At 58.8% G+C, this 20,851-nt stretch overlaps 1 protein-coding gene and 1 long non-coding RNA gene across 2 annotated transcripts in view; one reads left to right on the top strand and one right to left on the bottom strand.

Annotated features, from left to right (window-relative positions):
• PFAS (phosphoribosylformylglycinamidine synthase) overlaps positions 1-16,835 on the bottom strand; it is a 40,748-nt gene extending 23,913 nt beyond the window's left edge. The window contains exons 1-12 of the mRNA XM_034757293.1: positions 16,712-16,835; positions 14,979-15,120; positions 9,881-10,016; positions 7,059-7,164; positions 6,490-6,676; positions 5,948-6,053; positions 5,365-5,505; positions 5,027-5,151; positions 4,560-4,688; positions 963-1,094; positions 428-556; positions 69-142 (exon numbers count right to left, since the gene is read on the bottom strand). Of these exons, the coding sequence (XP_034613184.1) occupies positions 69-142; positions 428-556; positions 963-1,094; positions 4,560-4,688; positions 5,027-5,151; positions 5,365-5,505; positions 5,948-6,053; positions 6,490-6,676; positions 7,059-7,164; positions 9,881-10,016; positions 14,979-15,120; positions 16,712-16,795 (1,491 nt within the window). The 5' untranslated portion in view covers positions 16,796-16,835. The remainder of the gene's footprint in view (positions 1-68; positions 143-427; positions 557-962; positions 1,095-4,559; positions 4,689-5,026; positions 5,152-5,364; positions 5,506-5,947; positions 6,054-6,489; positions 6,677-7,058; positions 7,165-9,880; positions 10,017-14,978; positions 15,121-16,711) is intronic.
• Positions 16,836-18,298: 1,463 nt separating this feature from the next.
• The window catches only part of LOC117870095, a 10,863-nt gene continuing 8,310 nt past the window's right edge, over positions 18,299-20,851 (top strand). The window contains exon 1 of the long non-coding RNA XR_004643923.1: positions 18,299-18,564. This is a non-coding gene — a long non-coding RNA (uncharacterized LOC117870095). The remainder of the gene's footprint in view (positions 18,565-20,851) is intronic.

Below are 20,851 nucleotides of genomic sequence, written 5' to 3'. Positions count from 1 at the left end.
CCCCCCCCCCCCCCCAGCGCCCACAGGGAAACCCCCTGTACCTGCCCCCGCAGGTCCCCTCCACTCACCTGGATGGAGGAGGCTGAGCTCCCCCCGACTCCGATCCGGTACACGGGGCCCCCCACTTTCACCACCAGCATCCCTGGAGGGAGAGTGAACAGTAAGACCCCCACAAAACCCACCACAGCCCCATGGGGGGCGCTGCCTCTCCCTCGCCCTCCCTCGCAAAGGGCGGGGGGAGGGGAGACCTGGGGCCAGATGGCTGCTCCCAGTCAACATGGGGTGTGGGGGAGGCAGGACAGAGTGGGTCTTAGGCTGGGGGGGAACTGCAGTATGGGGGGTGGGGAAGGCAGAGGGGTTTACTGGGAGTGGCTTGGGTGGGGGAGGGGTGCTTTGCAGGCAGGGGGAGGGTTTGGGGGGTACTCACCAGGCTCGGGGGGCTCCTTGAGCACGTGAATGTCCTCCATGGTGCCGATCCCCCCGCTGAACATGATGGGCTTGATCCATTCGCGGCGCTGCCCGTTGGGGAGCTGCTGGCCGAAGGAACGGGCGAACCCTGCCCGAGACGGGGGGTTAGAGCAGAGACACCCCCGCAGCCAATCACTCTGCCCCTCCCCACTGGGCACCATGGCCCTTTAGTGCTTGGCATTCCCCTGCCCAGGTTGTTATATACCACCACCACCCTGCTCCACCCCAGAGCTAGGCACATCCCCTTCCTGTGCTCCCCAACCCCTGCCCCGGAGCCAGGCACGTCCCCAACCAGCAGAGGACAGACTAGAGCCCACAGCCTCCTGGTCGCCCAAGAAGGGCAGGGGAGGGCCAGGCAGGTCCCCTTCTGAGGGAAGAGCAAGAGGGCAGCTGATGGGGTGACACGGGAGCACGCCCCTGTGAAGATATGGCTCAGCCCCCACCCGCCAGGATGGGTCCCCCCAAACCCCCAGAACAGCCCCTCCAACACTCACCAGCCAGGACAGGTTCCCCAAACTTATTGCCGTAGTCAGAGGCACCATCGCTGGCCCTGACGGCCACCTGCAGGGGGTGGGCGTAGTTCTGGGGGTAGGGCAATGCCGGGTCCTCCCAGGGCAGAGGGTAGCCTGGGGGCAGGGAGAGACGGTCAGGGGGTGCCAACCTGGATGCCGGGGGCCCCAACCCCAAGGGGTGTAAAAGGCAGCCGGACGGCTCAGTTGGCAACGGGCCGGCCAGGAAGGACGGGTTCTGAACCCACGCTAAGCCGGGCACTGGACGAGCCGCAGCGCCCTGGGACCAGGACCAGAGCAGGAGCCCAGCAGGCAGCGCCGCGGGGACGGCTGGTGGGGAGGCGGGGGGGGAGGGGGTAGGGAGTAACCCAGGGAAGACCCTGCCTCCCAACCAAAGGAGGAGATTGATCTGTTTGCTCTGCAAGATACCTGCTGTGGCAGAGCCATGCAGAGTGCCTGGGCACGCTCGGGTCGCAGCCCTTGGGGGGCAGGGCTGGCACAGGGGAGGGCGGCTAGGGAGGCTGGCCGGGGGCAGGGGGGGTGGAAGGCAGGATAAGGGAGGTGACGAGCTCTGCAGCCTGAAATCGCCCCATTTGTGCCAAGGAAAGGGGGCAGGGGGCGAACAGACAGAAGGGCTGAGCCAGTCCAGGAGGCATTTCCTACGGACAAACACCGGGCAGGACAAGTCGGGGTGTAAAGACGAGGTCAAGGGGGGTCCAAGGGTGGGGAGTGGAGGGTCCCAGGCCCATGGCCAGGTGGAGGAGGGGCTCAGGGCTGGAGGGAGAGTGTTCTGGGGCCTGCTCCCAGGGGCAGGAGGGCCCCAGTGACCTGGGGGGGGCGCTGCAGTCGGGGCAGAAGGGGGGCCTGAGGAAGGGGAGGGGCACGTGGTGGAGTGGGGCTGCAGCTGGGGGGCAGTGGGGCCCCCGTGCTCTCACCAGGGATGTGCAGGTTTCCGAAGCTGTACCCGGCCGTGCCGGCGATGACGTGGGCCCCACGCCCCGTGCACTGCACGTCCCGGATCCGCCCACCTGTTCCTGTTGCGGCGCCGCTGAATGGGGCCACCCCTGGGGAGAAGATGGCGTGAGAGCGAGCAGACACCCCTCCTAGGTACCCCCCAAAACACACACCCCAGAGTGCCATGCGCATGGGGGAGCAGAAAAAGCGTGTGGCATCTACCCCTCCACAGCCCATAACTCCCATGAACTGCCACCCCCCACACATCCACCCGACAGCCACACTACCTCTCCCACAGACCCCTGTCCCACGGACATCCCCTCACATTCACTCTCCCTCCCCCCGGATTTTCCCCAATGTCCCCCCTGCAGACTGCCACACAGCCCCCTGGCCACACCCCCATCCCACCCCATGGATAGAACCCTCCCATACATAGATCTTCCCCTGCACACACAGCCCCCTGCACCGACCCGTGGGGAAGTTGTGGGTCTCTGCAGTGAAGATGACGTGCCGGGTCGATGTTCTCTTCTCAAAGCGGCTGGGGCGGGATGGGTCACGGGGCCACAGGGAACACACGGCCCTGCCCTGGATGGCACTGGGGGGAGAGAACCAGCCACGGCCATTAGCCACGGAGCCCCACAGCCATCCCTGCCCCCTGGGGGTGGGGGGAGAACATCCCAGCCACGGCCCCCAACCACAGAGCCCCACCCCATCCTTAGCCCAGAGGAAATGAGAGTTTGAATCCAACCCCAGCCGTCAGCTCGAGCCCCATTCCCAGCCCCATGGATGGGGGTCCCAGGCAGGCACCTGCTGTTGTCCGAGAATTTGATGATGTTGTTGGGGTTGCTGCTCTCCTGGGTCCGCATGATGGACTGGAACAGCGACTCCTCGATCTCCTTCCCATCCACCAGGAGGCGCCCTTTGAAGAACCAGTGTCGGCTGTGCTCGCTGGGGGACAGGGATGGGGGGTGAGACATGCACACAGGGGGGCCTTTCCCTCTAGACGGGTCTGGCTCCTATCCAGCCCCAGGGCAGGGACTGGCTGACTGAGGGGGAACCAGGGAATGGAACATGGGACCTCTCCCGTATAGGGGACGCCAGCTCCCATCCGGCTTCAGGGCAGGGACTGGCTGGCTCAGGGTTGTGGGGAATTGGGCACATGGCATTTCCCCTCTAGCGGGCGCAGGCGCCCACCTGGCCCCAGGGCAGGGACTGGCTGGCTCAGGGGTGCTGGGAATGGGACATGGGGCCTGTCCTGTATGAGGGGGCACCAGCTCCCATCCGGCCCCTGGCTCAGAGGGGAGGTGAATGTCACATGGGTCCTTTCCGTTCTAGGGGACGTTGGCTCCAATCCAGCCGAAGGGCAGGGACTGGCTGGGTCAGGGGGGCTGGGAATGGGACACGGGGCCTCTCCCCTCTAGGGGGCGCCGGCTCCCATCCGGGCCCAGGGCAGGGACTCGGGGNCTGATGGCCACCTGCAGGGGGTGGGCGTAGTTCTGGGGGTAGGGCAATGCCGGGTCCTCCCAGGGCAGAGGGTAGCCTGGGGGCAGGGAGAGACGGTCAGGGGGTGCCAGCCTGGATGCCGGGGGCCCCAACCCCAAGGGGTGTGAAAGGCAGCCGGACGGCTCAGGTGGTGGTGGGCTGGCCAGGAAGGACAGGTTCTGAACCCGCGCTAAGCCAGGTACTGGACGAGCCGCAGTGCCCTGGGACCAGGACCAGAGCAGGAGCCCAGCAGGCAGCGCGCCACGGGGACAGCTGGTGTGGAGGAGAGAATAACCCAGAGAAGACCCTGCCTCCCAACCACAGGGTTAAAAGGAGGAGATTGATCGGGGGGTGGATTCCCCAAACTTATTGCCATAGTCAGAGGCGCCATCGCAGCAACAGACCCACCACAGCCAGGTGACCCTGGGGTGGGGTGCCAGGGAGCTTGGAAAGCCAGGCACTGGCTGGTCTGTTTGCTCTGCAAGAGACCTGCTGTGGCAGAGCCATGCAGGGTCCTGGGCACACTCCGGTCGCAGCCCTTGGGGGGCAGGGCTGGCACAGGGGAGGGCGGCTAAGGAGGCTGGCCGGGGGGGCTGGAAGGCAGGATAAGGGAGGTGACGAGCTCTGCAGCCTGAAATCGCCGCGTTTGTGCCAAGGAAAGGGGGCAGGGGGCGAACAGACAGAAGGGCTGAGCCAGCTCCAGGAGGCATTTCCTACAGACAAACACTGGGCAGGAGAAGTCGGGGGTGTAAAGACGAGGTCAAGGTGGGGTGCCAGGGTGGGGAGTGGAGGGTCCCAGGCCCATGGCCAGGTGGAGGAGGAGCTCAGGGCTGGAAGGAGAGAGTCTGGGGCCTGCTCCCAGGGGCAGGAGGGCCCCAGTGACCCAGCGGAGGGGAGGAGGCGCGCTGCAGTCAGGGGGCCAGAGGGAGGGGTCGCATGGCCTGGCAGAGAAAGGGGAGGGGCAGGTGATTGAGGGGGGCTGTGGCTGGGGGGAGAGTGTCCTGGGGCCTGCTCGCAGGGGCAAGAGGGCCCCAGTGACCCAGGGGGGGCACTGCAGTCGGAGCAGAAGGGGGGCTTGAGGAAGGGGAGGGGCAGGTGGTGGAGGGGGGCTGTGGCTGGGGGAAAATGGGGCCCCCCTGCTCTCACCAGGGACGTGCAGGTTTCCGAAGCTGTACCCGGCCGTGCCGGCGATGACGTGGGCTCCACGTCCCGTGCACTGCACGTCCCGGATCCGCCCGCCTGTTCCCGTTGTGGCGCCGCTGAATGGGGCCACCCCTAGAGAGGAAACGGGGTGAGAGCCAGCAGACACCCCTCCTAGGTACCCCCCAAAGACACACCGCAGAGTGCCATGCGCATGGGGGAGCAGGAAAAGCATGTAGCATCCACCCCTCCACAGCCCATAACCCCATGCACTGCCATCATCTACCCACAGCCACATTACCTTCCCCACAGACCCCTGCCCCACGGACATCCCCTCACATTCACTCTCCCCGTCCTCGATTTCCCGCAGACTGCCACACAGCCCCCGGCCACACCCCCATCCCACCCTATGGACAGAACCCCCCATACATAGATATTCCCCTGCACACACAGCCCCCTACCCCCACACTGACCCGTGGGGAAGTTGTGGGTCTCTGCAGTGAAGATGACGTGCCGGGTCGACGTTCTCTTCTCGAAGCGGCTGGGGCGGGATGGGTCGCGGGGCCACAGGGAACACACGGCCCTGCCCTGGATGGCACTGGGGGGAGAGAACCGGCCACGGCCATCAGCCACGGAGCCCCACAGCCATCCCTGCCCCATGGGGGTGGGGGGAGAGCATCCCAGCCATGGCCCCCAGCGACAGAGCCCCACCTCTATCCCTAGCCCAGAGGAAGTGAGAGTTTGAATCCAACCCCAGCCGTCAGCTCGAGCCCCATTCCCAGCCCCATGGATGGGGGTCCCAGGCCAGCACCTGCTGTTGTCCGAGAACTTGATGACGTTGTTGGGGTTGCTGCTCTCCTGGGTCCGCATGATGGACTGGAACAGCGACTCCCCGAGCTCCTTCCCGTCCACCAGAAGGCGCCCTTTGAAGAACCAGTGTCGGCTGTGCTCACTGGGGGACAGGGATGGGGGTGAGACATGCACATGGGGGGGGGGGGGGATGCTTTCCCTCTAGACGGGTGTGGCTCCCATCCGGCCCCAGAGCAGGGACTGGCTGACTGAGGGGGAACCAGGGAATGAGACATGGGGCCTGTCCCGTATAGGGGGTGCCAGCTCCCATCCGGCCCCTGGCTCAGAGGGGAGGTGAATGTCACATGGGTCCTTTCCGCTCTAGGGGGTGCTGGTTCCAATGCAGCTGAAGGGCAGGGACTGGCTGGCTCAGGCGGGCAGGGAATGGGATACAGGGCCTCTCCCCTCTAGGGGGTGTCGGTTCCCATCCAACCCCAGGGTAGGGACTGGCTGGCTCAGGGGGGTGGGGAATGGGGCAGGGGCCTCCCCCCTCTAGGGGGTGCCAGCTCCCATCCGGGCCCAGGGCAGGGACTCGAGGCCGGTACCTGTTGGACTGGGCCAGGTCGAAGCACTCCACGCTGGTCGGATTACGCCCGAATTTCTCGAAGAGCTCAGTGTAGAAATCCAGGTCCCAGGAGTCAAAGGCCAGGCCTGCGGGGAAAGGGGGTTACGGTGGAAGGGGGGCGTAGACCTTTGACCCCAGCACTCTCCATGGTGGGCAGAACCCCCCCTACAGGACATTGGGAGACCCGAACCCGGGTTGCCTGGGACATTGGCTCAGCCACAGCTCTCACCCCACCCCAGTAATTCACCTTGCAGAGCCCCAGCTTCAACCTGGGGTGTCCATCTCCCCTCCCACCACCAGACACACACCCCCAACCCCTGCAGTGCACTCAACCGCTCCACCCACCCCCCCCATACCCAGCTCCCCATGCCCAGCCCCCCCCCCCCCCCCCAGCCCCAGGACTCAGCCCCCAGCCTGACTTCCATGATACCCAACCACCCACCTCCCCCATTAGTCCTGATACTCAGTTCCCAGACCCTCCCTATGTACGCAGGCTCTGCCCCCCAGCTCCCGCCCCCATACCCAGCTCCTGTTTGGCTCTCTCCAGCGCAGTGCGCCCCCCCGCCAGCACATCCACATCCCAGGTGGGGGCAGGGCAGGCGGCCACGGTGAAGCTGCGGATTGGTTCCTTGTAGCGTTGCTCCGTCATCCGGTCACTGAGCACCGCCACCAAGGCGTCCTCCTCAGGGGGCGTGGGGCGCTCGGCACACTGCCGGGGACGGGGGCGGTGTCAGAATGGGAAGCTGTCTCCCCTTCCCCTGCGTGAGAAAGGGGACCCACTGCCCGCCCCTACATGTTGACTAGGGGAAGCTACCACCCAGCCCTCCTCGCTGGGGACAGGAACTGGGGATGGAGGAGGACTGAGAACAAGGAGCCCCCCCCATCCCCGGGAGCAGGAAGAGGAGACAGACAGACCACACCCCCCTGCTCCCCCACCTGGAGATCTGGGCATCCCCTCCCACCCCACAGCTCCATTGACCCCACAATGCTGGAACGGGGGGGGGAGGGGGGGAGGTTTCCACCTGCACGCCTCCCCATCCATCCCCCAGGGGTCACCCCTGTGTTCCCAGGGGTCCCACATGCCCCCTCACCTGCAGCAGGTAGCGGTGGGAGCGCTCAACACGGTCAACGCAGGCCAGCCCCGCGGCCCGGCACACGGACACCACGTTGGTGGAGAACGCCGTGGAGAAGTTCAGCCTGCGCCACGAAAAGGGGTAACAGTTCCGGGAGAGACAGGCCCAGCCCCACAGCTGCCCCTCCACAGCACCTTCTCCTAAGCCTCCCACCTCGCTCCCTGCAGCACAGCGCCCCCTAGCACCTCACTGGGGGCAGCCCTGCCTGCCGGGGGAGCGTGCCCCCTACTGAGCCCCTGTCCCGCTCCCGGCCCTACAGCGTCCCTAGCACCTCACAGGGGCCAGCCCTGCCTGCCGGGGAGGGCGTCCCCTACTGAGCCCCTGGCCTGCTCCCTGCAGCACAGCGCCCCCTATTCAACTCCCCCCTACCCCCAAGGCACGGAGCCCCCTGCTGAGCCCTGGGACGCACCGTGGCCCGATCTCTATCAGCAGGTCGGTGGGCGCTGGGCGCAGGAAGGACTCTGTGGCAACGTCTCCGGATTCCAAGGGGCAGCCGAAGAGCCAGTGCAGCAACTGGGTCTCCTGGGGGTTGGGGGGCGACGCGCCTGCAGGGGAGGAATGGAGCTGTGTTACCCAGCAGGCAATGGGGCTGAGGGGAGCCCCCATGGGATCTGATGCCCACTCCCAGCCTCATAAGAACGGCCAGACTGGTTCAGCCCAATGGTGCTTCTAGCCCAGTGTCCGGTCTCTGACAGCGGCCGGCGCCAGATTCTTCAGAGGGAAGGAACAGAACAGGGCGATGGTCGAGTGACCCAGCCTGTCGTCCAGTCCTAGCGTCTGGCAGTCACAGGCTAGGGGACTTGTGACCCTGACCACCTTGGCTAACAGCCATTGATGGGCCAATTCCTTGTTGAACCCAGTTCTACTTTTGGCCTTCACAACACCCCAGCAGAGTTTCAGGGGATGTTTTAAACATGCTGCCTGTTAATTTCATTGGGTGATCCCTGATTCTTGTGTTATGTGAACGGGTAAATAACACTTCTCTAGTCACTTTCTCCACACCCATCATGAGTTCATAACCCTCATATCCATCTTATTCGTCTCTTTTCCAAGATGAACAATCCCAGTCTTTTTAATCTTTCCTCACACGGATGCTGTTTCATAGCCTTCATCATTGGTGTTGCCCTTCTCTGTACCTTTTCCAATTCTTTTTTTTTTTTTTTTAAGATGGGGTAACCAGAACTGCCTGCAATATTCAAGGTGTGGGCATACCATGGATTTATTGAGGCAATATGATATTTTCTGTCTTATTATCTATCCCTTTCCTAACATTCTGTTCGCTTTTTACTGCCACTGCACGTTGAGTGGATGTTTTCAGAAAACTAGCCACAATGACTCCAAGATCTCTTTCGCGAGTGGTAACAGCTAATTTAGACCCATCATTTTGTGTGCATAGTTGGGATGATGTTTTCCAATGTGCATTACTTTGCATTTATCAACACTGAAATTCACCTGCCATTTTGATGCTCAGTCACCCAGTTTAGGCCTCGCTGGAGCCCTGGGCTTAACTAACAGTGTGACCCAAAGGCTGGGAACCAGAGTAGGCCGGGCCTTGGCAAAATAACAACACACTAGGTATTGGCCATCCAAGAAAGCACACACCTGACCCGAGAGGATGGTACAAGAACACGCAGAGTTCTCAAGTAGCTATGTAAACACATCTGAAAGAGACTGTACAGGAACACAGCAACCCCCTCCAGGGGCTGACAGGAGAATGAAGAATAGTTTGTTCAAACCACAAGGAGAAGGGTGGTAACTAACAATGTCTGGAGCGTAATATGTAACTGGTTTGTATCAAAGTCACAGGAACAGCGTATGCGTCCAGCCGAGGGGACAGCGTCCTGACTGAGCTGGTACCATTGTCGCGGGCATATGTGTGTTAGTGCACCGGTCACCACAGAGCCAGGGCACTAGTACTGGGCGTCGTCAACAATAAACCTACCCGAGCTCCTTCGGCACTGAACCGAGCCTGTGGTCTTTCTCGCAAGTGAAGTGGGGAGGGGGTGGGGGGAATGTGGGGTCAGATGCCCCCAGATTGCTCAATCACATGATGTGTTTGGGCTCCCTCCCTGCGGAGCAGCTGAGCCACGAGCTTCCCCAGGCAGGGAGAGGCAGAGGAACAGCTGGGAGCTGCACCTAGAGGCTGCTGGCAGCGGGGGGTGGGGGAGGGGTGTTTGAGCTGTTTGGGGCAGCTGGCACTGGTCGTCTCTAGTCTCTCTTATGACTAACACCGAGCGCTGCTGAATTAACATGCTGCACAGTCTGCTACTGCAGCGGACATTGGGGTTCCAAGAATAGCCGCACCGGCAGCTCTACCAACTTTCCACACCCAGTTCAGTGAGATCCCTTTGTCACTCCTCGCACTCAGCTCTGNCCCCGCGGCCCGGCACACGGACACCACGTTGGTGGAGAACGCCGTGGAGAAGTTCAGCCTGTGCCAGGAAAGGGGTAACAGTCCCGGGAGAGACAGGCCCAGCCCCACAGCTGCCCCTCCACTCCACAGCACCTTCTCCTAAGCCTCCCACCTCGCTCCCTGCAGCACAGCGCCCCCTAGCACCTCACTGGGGCCAGCCCTGTCTGCCAGGGAGGGCGCCCCCTACTGAGCCCCTGTCCCACTCCCTGCAGCACAGCTCCCCTAGCACCTCACTGGGGCCTGCCCTTCCTGCCGGGGAGAGTGCCCCCTACTGAGCCCCTGGCCCGCTCCCTGCAGCACAGAACCCCCTATTCAACTCCCCCCCACCCCCAAGGCACCGAGCCCCCTGCTGAGCCCTGGGACGCACCGTGGCCCGATCTCTATCAGCAGGTCGGTGGGCGCTGGGCGCAGGAAGGACTCTGTGGCAACGTCTCCGGATTCCAAGGGGCAGCCGAAGAGCCAGTGCAGCAGCTGGGTCTCCTGGGGGCTGGGGGGCGACGCGCCTGCAGGGGAGGAATGGGGCTGTGTTACCCAGCAGGCAATGGGGAGCCCCCATGGGATCTGATGCCCACTCCCAGCCTCATAAGAACAGCCAGACTGGGTCAGCCCAATGGTGCTTCTAGCCCAGTGTCCGGTCTCTGACACCGGCCGGCGCCAGATGCTTCAGAGGGAAGGAACAGAACAGGGCGATGGTCGAGTGACCCAGCCTGTCGTCCAGTCCTAGCGTCTGGCAGTCACAGGCTAGGGGACTTGTGACCCTGACCACCTTGACTAACAGCCATTGATGGACTAATTCCTTGTTGAACCCAGTTCTACTTTTGGCCTTCACAACACCCCAGCAGAGTTCCAGGGTTTGACTGGGTGTTGGGGGAAGAAATACTTCCTTTGGTTGGTTTTAAACATGCTGCCTGTTCATTTCATTGGGTGATCCCTGGTTCTTGTGTTATGTGAACGGGTAAATACTTCTCTAGTCAGCTTCTCCACACCAGTCATGAGTTCATAACCCTTTCTTTTCCAAGATGAACAGTCCCCGTCTTTTTAATCTTTCCTCACATTGATGCCGTTTCATAGCCTTCATCATTGGTGTTGCCCTTCTCTGTACCTTTTCCAATTCTAATTTTTTATTTTTTTTTTTAAGATGGGGCAACCAGAACTGCCTGCAATATTCAAGGTGTGGGCGTACCATGGATTAATATAGAGGCAATATGATATTTTCTGTCCTATTATCTATCCCTTTCCTAGCGGTTCCTAACGTTCTGTTCGCTTTTTGACTGCCACCGCACGTTGAGTGGATGTTTTCCGATAACTATTCACAGTGACTCCAAGATCTCTTTCGCGAGTGGTAACAGCTAATTTAGACTCATCATTTTGTGTGCATAGTTGGGATGATGTTTTCCAATGTGCATTACTTTGCATTTATCAACACTGAAATTCACCTGCCATTTTGATGCTCAGTCACCCAGTTTAGGCCTCGCTGGAGCCCTGGGCTTGACTAACAGTGTGACCCAAAGGCTGTGAACCAGAGGAGGACGGGCCTTGGCAAAATAACAACACACGAGGTACTGGCTATCCAAGAAAGCACACACCTGACCCAAGAGGATGGTGCAAGAACACACAGAGTTCTCAAGTAGCTTCTAAGATAAGGAGGGACTGACAGTAGAATGGATAAGAATGGTGTGACATTGCATTCCATATGCTTCATAAAAATATGTTTATAAGTGTGAATATGATCTAACTGGAATATGCTTTATGCAAAAGGTCTCTTGTAAGGTATCATTACAAACCTTATAATCTACTGAGTGTGGTCAATCTGTTTGTACGCATGTATCACTCTTGTATCCAAAATGAGAAATATGAAATATAACTGTGAGGTCTTATTGTAGTTATGCTAAGTGTGGGCCATTAATGGCGGTTAAGAATCTTAATGGCTTCCGTTGACTCGGACAATTGGTTGTGAATTGCTGTTTACTTGCAAGCCTTCTGTATACCTGGGTGCCAGCCAGTGGGTAATGAAGTCTCACAGGACATGTGAACATGTCACCTGATACTGGAATCCATCTTAAACTTGGTGCTTTTCCATTTGGAAGGAGGGGTGGGAACCCCCTTGTGCCAAAGCTATACAGGGAGATGGAAGAGAACAAAGGGGGTGCCAGTCATGTGGAATCCCCTGCTCTTCACCTAAGATGCCTGCTGGAACTAACAAGGGGTATAGGGCCGGGGGCTGGCTTAGGGGGCAGGGGGTGACCGCCCCCCAGCACTCACCGGCAGTGTGGCTGGGGCCGGGTCGCTGCACTTCCTACCGCTGGTGAGTGCAGGCCCGGCCCTGTGGCTGTCTTCACGGGAGTGGGGGCATGGCTGGGGCGAAGCAGGGGCGGGGTGGAGTAGACCAGGGGCTTAGGGGAAGGGGTGGAGTGGGGGCGCGGCTGGGCTGAAGCAGGGGCAGGACGAGGCGGGGCTGAGCAGGGCAGGGGCTTTGGGGAAGGGGTGGAGCAGGGTGGGAAGAGGCGGAGTTGGGACTGGAGCAGTACACAGCTGCACAGGGCACCAGGAAATGTGGTGACCTACGCAGCTGTGGACTTTGCGTATGCGTAGGGACGGCTCTGTATTGGGCCCAGACTAGGAAGGAGTCTAGTCTGAGAAAGAAGATGATTGGACCATCTCTAAGAGTGAGATTTACCTGTATTCAGTTTCTTAATGTATTAGGCTTAGACTTCCGTATTTTGTTTCGTTTTGCTTGATAATTTATTTTGTTCTGTCTGTCTATTACTTGAAACCACTTAAATCCTACTTTTTATACTTAATAAAATCACTTTAGTTTATTAATTAACCCAGAGTAAGTGATTAATACCTGGAGGAGCATCTCTCTCTATCAGCGGTATAGAGGGCGGACAATATATGAGTTTACCCTGTATAAGCTTTATACAGAGTAAAATGGATTTATTTGGGGTTTAGACCCCATTGGGAACTAAGTGTCTGGGTGCTGGAGATAAGTGACCTGCTGAGCAGTTTTTGGTTACAGTCTGCAGCTTTGGGGGTATGGACCAGACCTGGGTCTGTGTTGCAGCAGGCTTGTGTGTCTGATTCAATAGGGCAGGGCTCTGGAGTCCCAAGCTGATAGGGAAAACAGGCTCAGAGGAAAATTCAGCACATCCGGTGACAGTCCCAAGGGGGGGGGCTCTGTGACCGAACCCATCACAAATGATTTGTTCAAAGCAGCAGGTACAAGGAGAAGGGTGGTAACTAACAACGTCTGGAGCGTAATACCTAACTGGTTTGTATCAAAGTCACAGGAACGGCATCTATGTCCAGCCAAGGGGACAGAGTCCTGACTGAGCTGGTACCATTGTCGCGGACACACACGTGTTAGTGCACCTGTCACCACAGAGCCAGGGCACTAGTACTGGGCGTCGTCAACAATAAACCTACCCGAGCTCCTTTGGCACTGAACCGAGCCTGTGGTCTTTATCGGAGCTGAAGTGTTTGTGTGGGGGGGAATATGGGGTGAGATGCCCCCCACCCCAGATTGCTCAATCACATGATGTGTTTGGGCTCCCTCCCTGCGGAGCAGCTGAGCCACGAGCTTCCCCAGGAAGGGAGAGGCAGCGGAACAGCTGGGAGCTGCACCGAGAGGCTGCTGCTTCCCGGGAGAGGGAGGCTGCTGGCAGCGGGGGGGTGGGGGAGGGGTGTTGAGCTGTTTGGGGCAGCTGGCACTGGTCGTCTCTAGTATCTCTTATGACTAACACCGAGCGCTGCTGAATTAACATGCTGCACAGTCTGCTACTGCAGCTGACATTGGGGTTCTGAGAACTGCCACTTTCCACAGCACTATCCACACCCAGTTCAGTGAGATCCCTTTGTCACTCCTCGCACTCAGCTCTGGGCTCGACTATTTTGAATAATTTTGTATCGTCTGCACATCTTGCCACCTCCTGAATTACCCCTTTTTCCAGATCATTTACGAATATGTTGAACAGAACTGGTCCCAGTACAGACCCTTGGGGGGCACCACGATTTACCTCTCTCCAGTCTGAAAACTGACCCTTTATTCGTACCCTATTTCCTCTCTCCACTTATTGAGCCATGAGACGATCCCATGACTTATCCCGTGACTGCTTGCTTTGCTTAAGAGCCTTGGTGAGGGCCCTTGTCAAAAGCTTTCTGAAAGTCCAAACACGATCTCTGCTGGATCCCCTGTGTCCATGTTGGCTGACATTCTCAAAGAATTCTAAATCGATGGGTGAGGGATGATTTCCCTGTTCAACCCATGTTGACTCTTCCCCAACAAATTGTGTTCATCTCGCTCTGATCATTCTGTTCTTTACTAGAGTTTCCACCAATTTGCCTGGTACTGAAGTTAGGTTTACCAGCCTGTACTTGCCGGCATCACCCCAGGAGCCTTTTTTAAAAATCAGCATCCCATTAGCTCTCCTCCAGTCATCTGGTACAGAGACTAATTAAAGCAATAAGTTACATGCCGCAGTTAGTAGTTGTGCAATCTCATATCTGAGTTCCTTCAAAACTTTTGGGTGAATACCGGCTGGTCCTAATGACTTATTACTGTTTAATTTATCAAAAACCTCCTCAGATGATACCTCAGCCAGGGACAGTTCCTCAGATCTGTCACCTAGAAAAGAATGGCTCAGGTGTGGGAATCTCCCTCACATCCTCTGCAGTCAAGACCAATGCAAAGAATTCTTTTAGCTTCTCCGCAATGGCTTCATCCTCTGAGTGCTCCCTTACCACCTCCAGGAGCCACTGATTGCTTTGCACGCTTCCTGCTCCCGAGATACTTCCATATTTTATTTATTTATTTATTTAGCTGTTAGTTTGTGTCTTTTACTTGTTGCTCTTCAAATTCTTTTTCGGCCTCTCTAATTATACCTTTACACGTGACATGCCAGAGTTTATTCACCTATTTCCCTCCGGAAGATTTGACTTTCAGTTTTTAAAGGATGCCTTTTTGCCTCTAACCACTTCTTTGACTTTGTTGTTTAGCCATGGTGGCACTTTTTTGGTCCCCTATGTTTTTTAATTTGGGGCCATACATTTAATTTGAGCCTCTATTGCGGTGTCTTTAACATTTCCATGCAGCTTTGCAGGCATGTCACGTTTGGGACGGCACCTTCCCATTTCCTTGTCACTATTAGCCAGGCTGGGCAGGGAGGCTGCCCCATGCTCTGGGGGTCCCTAAACCCCTGAGTGCCAGAAGCTGGGACTGGACGAGGCAGGATGGATGATTCAATTGTCGCGCTGCTCCGTTCACTGCCCGCTGTTGGCAGACCGGACGCTGGGTTGGACGGACCTTTGCTGTGACTCAGTGTGGCTGCTCTTCAGACTTGCCCCACCCTTTGGGGGTCCCAGGACTAGCTGCTCCAAGAAGCCTCGTTGTTCCCCCCACCCTGGCACCCCACCCCGGCCATGTGCCTGCCCCCTCCCCCGCCCAGCCCTAGGCAGGCCCCCCGTACCTGTCCAGCTGACGTTGTAGCACAGCTCCCTGTGCAAGGCGCAGACGCCCCCCAGCACCGCCTGGGCCGAGCGCAGCAGGGAGACAGGCACGCTCTCCGCCCCAGGGCGCTGGTAGTAGTGCAGCACCATCATCACTGGGTCCTGGGGGGTGGGAGGAAGAGGAGAGAGAACAGGGTCAGTATACAGACACACAGCGCCCCCTCCACTGCACCCCCCCACGTACCCCACATATACTACCCACAGCGCCCCCCATACACCCCGACCCCACAGTGCCCCTCCCACCTATGGCGCCTAGCCCCAGCACACCTACAGCGTCCCCCCATCTGGGCCAAGGGACACCCTCAGACAGGGAACTTGGAGCAGGGGGAGCAGCTTAGCCTCACAGCAACCTCCCCCCACCCGCGCTGCCACTATGTGCCCCCTGCTCCAACCGACACTAACAGTTTGAAAACATTGGAGGGAGCATGAAAACATGTGTGTGTGGTGTGGCGGGGGGAGAGGAGGTGCGCAGCGGCAGCGGGGCTTTTACGTCACCACTGACAGAAGAGGGGTGTGACTCGCCCAGATAAAGAGCCTCTTGTGGGCGTGCGTGTCTTGCGCATGCCTGGCGTGTGGGGGGTTCCATGTGAGTGTCCCGTGAGCCGCATGGGCAGGCGGTGCTGCGTGGGGGAGGTAGGAGCAGCAGGCTGGCCCTTGGGATCAGCCCCCACCCCAGCAGGAGGGGTCCCCCCAAGCCGCCCCCCACAAACCAGCCCCACATCAGGGGCAGGGGAGCGCAGGCAGCCTGGGGGGGGAGAGACAAGCAGGCGGGGCCACCCCGGATAATGGGGTCCCCAACTCCACACACACACCCCGGACCCCAACCATCAAGGAAAGGTTTGTCTGTCATCCCAGAGATCCCCGTCCACCGGAGGGGCTGTTGGGCCATGTTCAGACTAGGGGACAAAGAAAGGGCTCTTGCAGGTTCAAAGGAGATCGATGTGGCTGCGGGGGGAAAAGGAGGGGTCCTTTTGAGTCGGCAGCCAGACACTTCAGGGACTGGCTCAGCAGCCTGCCCTCCCCCCCCACCACTCCCCCAAGACTGGCGACCCAGGGGTGGAGAGCCAGGGAGCGTGGAAAGCCGGGCACTGGCTAGTCTGTTTCCTCTGCTGGCAGAGCCACGCAGGGTCCCTGGCACATGGCTCCGGTCGTGCCCCTCCACAAGCAGGCCCCGCACAGGGGAGGGCGGCGGGGGAGGCTGAGCTGGGAGGGATATTGCCGTGCGTGGCAGGGAGAGACTTGGGTGTCTCAATGGAGCACGGAGGTGGAATACAGGTGAAATTGTGACCGGGGCCAGCAGCCGTGGCTGGGGGCAGGATATACTGTACTGTACATATGGGGGAGGCTTTGTTATCTGGAAGGCAAGATAAGGGAGGTGACGAGCTCTGCAGCCTGAAATCACCCCGTTTGTGCCAAGGAAAGGGGGCAAACAGACAGAAGGGCTGAGCCAGCTCCAAGAGGCATTTCCTACAGACAAACACTAGGCAGGAGAAATCGGGAGTGTAAAGACGAGGTCAAGGGGGGTCCAAGGTTGGGGAGTGGAGGGTCCCGTGGCCCATAGCCAGGTGGAAGAGGGGCTCAGGGCTGGAGGGAGTGTGTCTTGGGGCCTGCCCTCAGCGGCCAACAGGAGGGGGGGGGAGGGGTCCATGACCAGTGGAGGAGGGGCTCTTGGTGCTGCCCCCTCCACACTCACCAGGGATGTGCAGGTTTCCGAAGCTGAAACGGCAAGTTTCCGTGCCGGTGATGACGTGGGCCCCATGCCCTGTGCACTGCACATCCAGGATCCGCCTGCCCGTCCCTGTCTTGGCACCGCTGAACAGGGCCAACCCTGGCGGGAGAGACGGGGATGAGAGTGACCGGACACCCCTCATTGGTACCCTCCAAAACACACACCCCTGACTGCCACCCCCAGAGGCAGGAACCCCATGCCCTATGGACTGGGGCATGTACATGGGGGAGCGTAGCATCCCCACCTGTGCCAGGGCAGCCTCACCCCGCACTAGCCCCAGCGGCATCAGACGGAGGAAGTCCCGACCCGTTCTTACTGGGCATGCGCCAAATGCTCAGAGAGTATAAAAGGAGGGAACTCAGTTCAGTCTGGGCTGGTGGCCACAGTGGAAGGTACTAACTGGGAAGCTCCTGCAGAGAACCAGCCAACACTCTTGAAGCTGCTGGGAACAGAGGCTTCTACGGGCCGGCACGAACCTGAACTAGGGGAGGCGATGGACCCGGAGACTCACGGAGAACCCTGGGACTCGTGGGAGACCCCAAGCTGGTAGGAAGCAACCTGGGGTGATGGACTGGTACCTTGCCCCCGGTAAGCCTCAGTGTGTTTCGGTAGGTCCCCCCACTGGGCCAGGAGTAAGGTCCTATGGCCCTGCAACTTCTATGGACTCTGGCCACTAGACTGTGCTGCCCTATAACCAGGGGCATAAACCCTCACACGGCCCCATGGCCCATAACCCCCATGCACTGCCACACCCACCCGATAACCACACTGCCTTCCCCAACAGACCCTACCCTATGGACACCCCCCTACACACCCCACAGACTTGCTTTCCCCCCTGCACACCCCCCCCCCCCCCCCAGATATTCCCCAATGCCCCGCTGTGGAGGGGCTGGGATGGGATGGGTTGGGGGGCAACAGGGAACACATGGCCCTGCCCTGAATGGCACTGGGGGAGAGAACTGGTCATAACCATCAGCCATGAAGCCCCACTCCATTCCTGCCCTGATGGTGGGGGGGGGAGAGCAAACTGGCCATGGCCACCAGCCCCAAAACCCAGATGGGGGTCCCAGGCAGGCACCTGCTGTTGTCCAAGAACATGCTGATGTTGGGGCTGCTGCTCTCCTGGGTCTGCATGATGGACTCAAACAGCAAGACCATGACCTCCTTCCCCATCCACCAGGAGGTGCCCTTTAAAGAACCAGGGTCGGCTGTGCTCGCTGGGGGGCAGGAATTGGGGGAGGCGGGGGAGAATGTGACAATGTGGGGCTTTTCCCCTTTTTACTGTTTTGCAGGAATACTGTGTGTGCCTCAGTTTCCCCATGTGCTGCACCAATGCCTTGGTGATGAGAACGGGGTGGGTGACTTTTGCTGACACCCTCTGGGGCAGGTGAGGCTGCTCCAGCTGCCTGCACATATGCTATGTAACCTGAGACCCAGGAAGGGAATGCAACCAGATGACAACTGAGACAAAGGAGGAGCAAACAGGCGGGGGTGGAGGGGAAGGGAGTCTGAGGGCTGGTGGCTGGAAACTGGCAGTCTGCGTGGGGGGACTGGAAGAGGGGGAATCCAGGGCTTCTGGCTCAGGACTCCCGAAGATGGACTTGGCTGAAAGTCACTGATTTCTGTGCTAACGAGCTCTGCCCTAAGCTGTGATCCTGTTGATTAATAAACCTGTTTCCCTGGCTGGCTGAGAGTCATGTCTGACTGCGGAGTTCAGGGGCAGGACCCTCTGGCTTCCCCAGGACCCTGCCCTGGCCACTTGCTGTGGGAAGAGCACGGTGGGACAGAGGATGCTGACCCAGGAAGGTGGAAGCTGGGTAAGCTTTTTGCCCTGGTGGGGGCCTTTCCCTCTGGATGGGTGCGGCTCCCATCCAGCCCCAGGGCAGACACCAACTGGCTCAGGAGGGTGGGAAATGGGGCAGGGGCCTCCCCCGTCTAGGGGGCGCCGGCTCCCATCCGGCCCNGCCCCCCCCCCCGATATATATATTTTATTAAATAGCGTAAACACGGCCTGAAACTTAAATGCTTACAGCCGCCTCTTCATTGCCCAATATCACTCTCGGAAAAACCCAGTGTTGGTCATTAGTGGGCCTACAAATCAAGCATTTGGTGCTGGGATGAAATGACTCTACAACACGTCTGCGCCACACGATTACAAGGGTCCATTAAAAAGTGGAAAGTCAGAAGCAGCACTTGCCTGCCTCAATACGCAGTATTATATCTTGTTGCACCTGTTGTGACAAAGTGGGAATGTTATTAATGTTTTCTCTGAATACTGTGTGGGTGCCTCAGTTTCCCCTGCAAGGTGCCAACTGAAGGTGTTGTAGACAAAGAGATCAGGTGGCCTCCTTGTCCGGAAGAGATACAAAGGCCAGAGGAGGGAGTGTCAGTTTGGAGCTGGCTGGGGAAATGGGGAGAGGCCCGGAACTTGGGTCTGGGGTCCCCACCTCCCAAGATGGACCTGACTGAGGGGTCCTGTTTCTGTACCTACAAGCTCTGTTTTAGACTGTGATCCTGTCGTCTAATAAACCTTCTGTTTTCCCGGCTGGCTGAGAGTCACTTCTGACAGCAGAGTTGGGGTGCAGGGACCTCTGGCTGCCCCAGGACCCCACCTGGGCGGACTCACTGCGTGAAGCGCACAGTGGGGCAGGGAGGCTGAATACTCCGAGGTCAGACCCAGGAAGGTGTAAGCTTGCCCTGGAGACAGTCTGCTCTGAGAGAGGAGGCTCCCCCAGAGTCCTGACTGGCTTTGAAGGAGTTGTTCCAGAGCATCCCAGCATCCCCTTCCACACCATGTGCTACCTGAAGTCCGCACAGGCAGTAACACTCCCTCCTGTGGCCTTTGTCTCTTTCCCTGGCATTAGGAGGCCACCTGATCTCTTTGTTCTCCAACACCTTCAGTTGGCACCTTGCAGGAGAGCGGCCCAGGCCATCAGTTGCCCGGGGACAGGGTTTCGGCCATTCTCTGTGCAGACACCATCACACAGGCCCTCTCGGGCTCTGCAACAATCACACCCCCTTATCCCACCACCTAGAGACTTAAGAACTGCATAGGGGAAACTGAGGCACCCACACAGTATTCAGAGAAAACATTAAGAACATTCCCACTTTGTAACACCTGTATACGACTAGTTATATACTTTAAAGAGTTTAAAATAATCAAGTATTGTGCTAAACACAATGATACTCCAAACTGACCACCGACTTTAAGTTGTGTGTTTTTCCCCTCAGATGAGGGCTCTGGGGTGGGGCTTGGATGAGGGGTTCACAGTGCAGGAGGGTGCTCAGAGCTGGGGCTCAGGGTTGGGGTGGGGCAGGGCTGGGGATGAGGAACTTGGGGTGCAAACAGGCTGCCCCAGGGCTAGGGCCAGAGAGGACTCCCCCACTGGCAGCAGCAAGCTCCAGGGGAGGGACCCCTCCTCTTCCCCCGCAGCACACTCACGCTGCACCACGGTCACTGCACATGCTCCTAGGGTCTCTCTCAGGTCCAGAAAGCCCACTCGCCTCCCCTATGGTGGGTACCGGGGCGGGGGGTGTTGCCATCACGTGTGGCCTCCCCTGCTGCTGCCCCTCACCATAGCCTCACTGGGGATGGGGGATGGGGCTGCCCCTTGCTCAGCATTGGGCAAGAGTGGGGACTGCAGGGTGGTGGCTGTGTGGGGGGCAGGGTGTCACAAAATTCACCCAAGCCCCAGCTGCTCAGGTCTAGGAAGCCCCCCTCCCCAGTGGCATAGCCAGGTTCTAACATCAGGGGGAGCGAACACATAAAAAAAGGCGCCACCCGACATATCAAATTACTAATCAGGTAGAAGGGTTTACAGTGTTCTAACAAGAGATTATGCTATTACCATTATCCAGTCAACTTGCACACCACTATTTTGAATTCAGAGTAACAGCCGTGTTAGTCTGTATCCACAAAAAGAAGAACAGGAGTACTTGTGGCACCTTAGAGACTAACAAATTTATTAGAGCATAAGCTTTCGTGGACTACAGCCCACTTCTTCTATATGCATCCGAAGAAGTGGGCTGTAGTCCACGAAAGCTTATGCTCTAATAAATTTGTTAGTCTCTAAGGTGCCACAAGTACTCCTGTTCTTCTTTTTG

The sequence above is a fragment of the Trachemys scripta genome, chromosome 25, assembly GCF_013100865.1.
Source record: "Trachemys scripta elegans isolate TJP31775 chromosome 25, CAS_Tse_1.0, whole genome shotgun sequence".
Taxonomy (NCBI): Eukaryota; Metazoa; Chordata; order Testudines; family Emydidae; genus Trachemys; species Trachemys scripta.
Note: the sequence above shows the minus strand (reverse complement) of the source record. Positions and strands in the feature narration are given on the sequence as shown.